General features: G+C 38.1%; 1 protein-coding gene across 1 annotated transcript in view; it reads left to right on the forward strand.

The window, feature by feature from the left end:
* Nucleotides 1–5,602, forward strand: part of ppp1r16b (protein phosphatase 1, regulatory subunit 16B) — a 76,110-nt gene that overhangs the window by 46,474 nt on the left and 24,034 nt on the right. Inside the window, exon 3 of the mRNA XM_024270148.2 lies at nt 3,527–3,597. Coding sequence (XP_024125916.1) covers nt 3,527–3,597 — 71 coding nt within the window. The remainder of the gene's footprint in view (nt 1–3,526; nt 3,598–5,602) is intronic.

The following is a 5,602-nucleotide window of genomic DNA, read 5'->3' on the forward strand; positions in this document are numbered from 1 at the left end:
GTCACGCTTTTGTAAAATTTAACGTGTTTTCACACATTGGACTGTAATAATCACTTTTGCTGCCATCACATGTGTTTTGTCCACTGTGATGGCACTTGGTTGTTTTTACGTTAAAGTAAATCTACCGTACCTCAATCCAAATGGAATTTTCAAGATTGATTTTAACCATTTTCCTTTAAAAACAATTTTCTAATGTTATAGTTTGATTTGATTAACATCTTGGCCCAGACAGATTGATCTGGTTGGATAAATGAATTAATTAACCGTTATACCTCTACTTGGAACATAATTTAGCCAATCGCAATCAAGAAATCAAACAGTTTTTAGAATGTGCCAGGGGCCAAATATTGATCTTATGACAGAATCTTGCTGCCAGATGGAAATTTGAACGGGGGCCCACCCATGCCCACTATATACTGACATAACATCAGCTATGGTTTATTGTTTTGGGCTGAAGCTTAAGTAAAGAATTTGTAAGAATCAGCATCAACAGGCTGTAAACAAATGGTTACATTTTGAGGATGTAGATGAGCTGTAACACGTCTTGAGGCTAGGGGTGAAAGTAAACGCATCCACCTAATGTACTAGAGTACGTATTAACTGTGCCTGGGCTCAAATGGTAAAGGAATGCTTTGAGTGCAGGGTGGAATAGTAAGCATTAATCAATCTGCGGTTCCCTCAGATGTTTCACTATTGATGCATTTGTATGCACTAAGAGATGCAGAAGTTTGTGGTTTGGCACACTCACTCTGTCAAATGCTCACTTTGTTCTTCTGAGCTTTACGTCGGCACCTTGTAAAAGGTATAAAATGAAAAATTCATCAACACTGAAAAATTCAACGGTTTGTGAGTTAGACCTGAAAGGAAAACCAACATAGCAGCCACGCAGACCAGATACGTCGTCATAAAATATGCATTATAAAGAGTAATGAAAACATTCATGAATATCATGTGAAGATAAAACTCTTATCAGAGCGTGTGTGCGTTAAATTCCCTTTTTTCTCTTGTTTACTCTCATTTCTGTTTTAGTTTTCCTTCCATATCATCCCCACTATCCGCATCAGTACACGTTGTTTCTACTTTATCTTAACCACTGCATCATGGCCAACCCTTTCAGAGAGCACAATTTAGTGCCATAGGAGTCTCTGAATGCATGTCTTTGAGGAAAAAAACCCAAACCACAAATAGGATCTCTCATATGTCTCAAGTACTTTGAAATAAATATAAGAGTTCTGAAAGGCTTGCGGAGGTATCTGCTGTGGACACGCACTATAAGACAACTGTCACCCTCTGATTGCTTTCCCAGACTCAAACAGTGGGGGGGGCAGGTGTGTTGATGCATTCTGTGAGCTCAGCCAAGATGCTCACACTGAGCAACACCAGTGGAGCAAATACTCGCACTCATAACCTGCATGCAAGTGTAATTGTGCATTCACAGATTTTCATGTGCACATTTCCACACCGGCTTGAGCTGTACAGTCATCATTGGACGAGTCATGTGTAACAAAGACTCACAGCAGTGGAGGTGAAATGAAACAACATGCTGTTTATCGAGTCAGTGTTTACACAAACTCTCTCTTATGGATGTTGTGAAGCTAAACCATATAGCCATACAACACACATTCTGAATAAATGTCCAATTCAGTTTTGTTTAAGGTGAATCAATCAGAGCTTTGGAAGAATGTATTTTATTCTTTATTCTCCAAGTAAGCTTCCCAACTGAATAATATTGTATTTGCTAACTACACCATATTCCCTGACATGTAGTTTGGCTTTTGAAACTGAATTGCAACACTGCCGGAACATCAGTTTTGGAGTTCAACCACGTTATATTTTCACAGGCTTTTTCTTTCCTGGTGTTACAGCCAGACGTGCAACTTATAACAGACATGCTGATAGCGTTTGTTCTTTGCATACCTGTTAAAATGAAAAAAAAAGGTTTGAAATTGGTCTTTAAACTTGAATTTATTGCTGTTCATGGATCCTGCTGCAGGCACTGCCGCAGAGGTGATATGAGGAATTGATTTAGACCAATTCTTACTGAGCCTGTGCTGGATAAACTCTGTGCTATCGGCTATATTTTTGACCTGAAATCAAACAAGAGTGCAACCAGCTGCAGTCAGCTACTGCAACAGTTTTCTTTCTTTTCTGGTTTGGCTTTGAAACACGGAGACAGTTGATGGTTACAGTCTCTCTCTGTAGGTGATGCAGCAAATCTTCTAAAAATGTCCTGACAAAGTGAGACAGCCACTGACTGTGATGGACATGGTCTTCTTTTTAAAGCTGATCTAAGGTATAAAACAGAGACTTTGAAATGCTCTCTAATTACATTTTTGTAAAAATAGTTTCTTTAATATCTAGATTCTTCATTTGGGTTTAAAATTATAGCCTAGGATTATTATTGTTATTATCCCGGGCTTTAAATTACAATTTCAGGCTTATTTTAGGAAAAAAAAAAAAAACTTTCCTTTTCTGTGCAATTAGCTACTGGAATCACAAATTAGTCCAATATCTTTTGGTTGATTTAAATAATATATTGTGTCCACGTTTATCTTATTATTGTTATTTTGGTAATGAGTACAAATAATTCAAGCAAGTTGTTTTATATCTCAGACTCTTTGTTGCAACCTTTGCTTAACTACCCACCATCTTAGTTGATCTTAAGTAGGAAAGAAAGAAACAGCAATATTTCTGTTGCTCTATTCAATCTGCTGCTTTTCATAAATCTTCAAGAATGCTGCTCCATCCTTAAATAATTAAAAAGAAAAATAAATCAGGACACTGAGGAAGCTGAAAATGGATGGTGAGAAACACCAACACTTAAATTGTAGCCCTCTGGGGCTTTAACTCTGGATGGGGAGCAATAAAACATTGTACCGAGCCTTGTCTTTGAGACCAGATCTTTCTTTCACACAAGAGTCCAGTTTTTCAAAGTTTGGCAGCAAGCCTCCTTGTAGAGACTGGAGCTTTAAATGCCTGATTGAAGAGCACGATTATCTTATTTATCAGGTGAACCAAGATGGATATTTATCTCTGTTCTTACTCGTTTGACTTTGTCTGATAAGGTTTACAATTTGCAAAGCAGGGGTAGATGGGGATTCAGACAAAAATCAGAGGAACTGGAGAGAACGGATGCTTTGGGTTTACCTGGTTATGCTTTTTTCTATTGTTTTTAGCAGAAGTACAGTGTAGTGTCTCTGCATCATGCATCATCCTGCTTCACCAGCCTTTTAATACTTTCTTTCAGTCCCTGTTTTAAGGTGTGTTAGATAGTATTATTGCAGAATACGCTTTATGCTTTGGCATTTAGATTATAAATTCCTGTAATTTTAACCAGTTTACGAATCTATGTGAGTAATTTGCAGACATAAATGTGTGAACATAGTTTTGTTCTGGATTAGTTTGAACATTGATCTTTACAAAAATAATAAATCACTTTCCCAAATGAAAGGCTTTTGTTTGGAGTGAGATCAAATATGATATTTCTTCTCCTTTCTAAACCTTGCTTTGTCTGTTGTTGCAACAGTTCGCTACCTGCTGAGGAACAACGTGAGTCCAGACCTCTGCAATGAAGACGGCCTCACCGCACTGCATCAGGTAGGATTTTTAGCATGGATTTGTAACTCTCTCTATTTTCCTTTGACTGCTTACCGTCAAGGTTGAATTCCACTATTTTATTATAAACCCTATTTTATTTGATTTTTTTTACATTTTTGGTCTAACTTAGCAGAGCCCATCTTACTTTTTTAAATATTAATAACAAATATCCTGATAAGTTTGCTGTGACCATAATCAGAAGCTATGAGCACCACTGAGGTCTTCTTCATCCTAATTATGATTTGTAATTGTGAGGAAATGAGTTTTGCACTCAGCTATGTTGATCCTCGGTATGTAGGAAATTATCAGATTGACTCAAAAAAATAATTGTTTTAAAACCATGAACTTGCATCTCCTCTAAATCCTTTTAAACCTGAAGTCCCTGCTATGCGCATTATAAACAGCGCCTCACTGCAGATGTCATTCAGTCGACCTTTAGAAAAATGTCGCTCCTTTTTCACATTTTTCATCATTCCACTCACCTTAGGTCTGGAAAGAGGTTTCTTTTTCTCTCAAATGGCACTGCTGTCTGCCTGGCATCACATTCAACGTGACCCTCAATGGATTCTTCAAAAACAGAATCCAGAAAGAGCAGCTCTCTGTCTCCAAATGTTCATAAAAGATAGTGGGGAAAAGGCTGAATGGATTTGTTTCTCCATACTAAATAAAATGTTTTATTTTTTTCTTGGGGCTCATTTATGTTGCTTTCTGTTCTCTCCGTGTCTCCTATTGGGTTTTTTTTGCTCTCATTTTATAGATGCACCTCTCTTTCTTCCTTCTTCTGTCTTTTATATTTTCCATTTTGCCTCAGGTAACGGCGTCCATTTCTCTCATCTTCTCAGCTGTCCAATGTCTAATATTTAAGCTCCTGCTGGGAGGCAGTGGAGAAAACAGAAGGAGACTTAAATGAAGTCCCATCAGTCTCCCCTGGTGTGGCTGCTGTTTTAAACAGACGTCTGCCTGAAGATCAGAGTCGCTTTGCTGCTTATTGTGGGTTCTGTTACACAGCTGTCATTTTTTCTTCTCCATCTTTTATCTGTGATTTTACTCCAAGACCCCCTAAAAGCGCAACCATGTTAGCTGGCTTATGTTACTAAACACAAGACACGCTCATGTCAAACAAGAGATAAATGGGGGAAGTCTGGTTTTCTCTAAATGAGATGTCGTGGGCTGGTCTCCCCTCTCTGAAATGTGACTTTAATCAAAACACTTTCAGGGTCACTTTATGTAATGAGACGCACACTCACATAAAATCCTCCCGTTTTAGTTTGTCATGCTTGTCAGAAGAAGCACCTTGATTAAAGCATTTGAGATGAGGAGTCGGGTGATTCATGTCTGTTTATTTGAATCATCTTGAAGGCCCTTTTAGGTGCTGTGTGTAGGAATATTGTTTGATTGTTAAATTCTAGATATAATACAGGTATAAATATAATAAATGCAGTAGCATTTTAATGACTTCATGATGTGTTCATTTGTGAATGATAATGAATATAAACCCTTAGTTGAGTTTAAAAGGATTTTAAGATGAATAGTTTAATAGTTTCTTTTATTTTTTGTAAAACATGATGGATGTTCTAGAGCAGGGGCGTCAGCCTCAGGCCTCGAGGCCTGACGTCCTACTGGTTTGATTAGATAACCTGTGCCACCTGCTGCTGATTACCTGCATCAGGTGTGTTTTGCTAATTAGAAGCTCCAATGGCAGTTTTGTTAGAAAACATGAAGGACATTAGCCCCCAGAGACTTTAAGTTTGATAGAAGAAGATCAATTTTTCGCATGTTTTTCTGTGGACGACAAGTCAGTTCAACTGTTATCAATGAAATTAAATCCCTTTAAAAACATTTACTTTAGTTTTTAGTTGCTAAATGTTTCACAGATCTGACTGACGCTTGTTCCTCTATGACAGGGGTCTCAAACTCGCGGCCCGCGGGCCATCTGCGGCCCGCAGGATGATAATTTGCGGCCCGCGTCTTCATATGAAAGATTGCTGTTCGTGCGGCCCGCAAG

This window comes from Oryzias melastigma, linkage group LG5, assembly GCF_002922805.2.
Source record: "Oryzias melastigma strain HK-1 linkage group LG5, ASM292280v2, whole genome shotgun sequence".
NCBI lineage: Eukaryota > Metazoa > Chordata > Actinopteri > Beloniformes > Adrianichthyidae > Oryzias > Oryzias melastigma.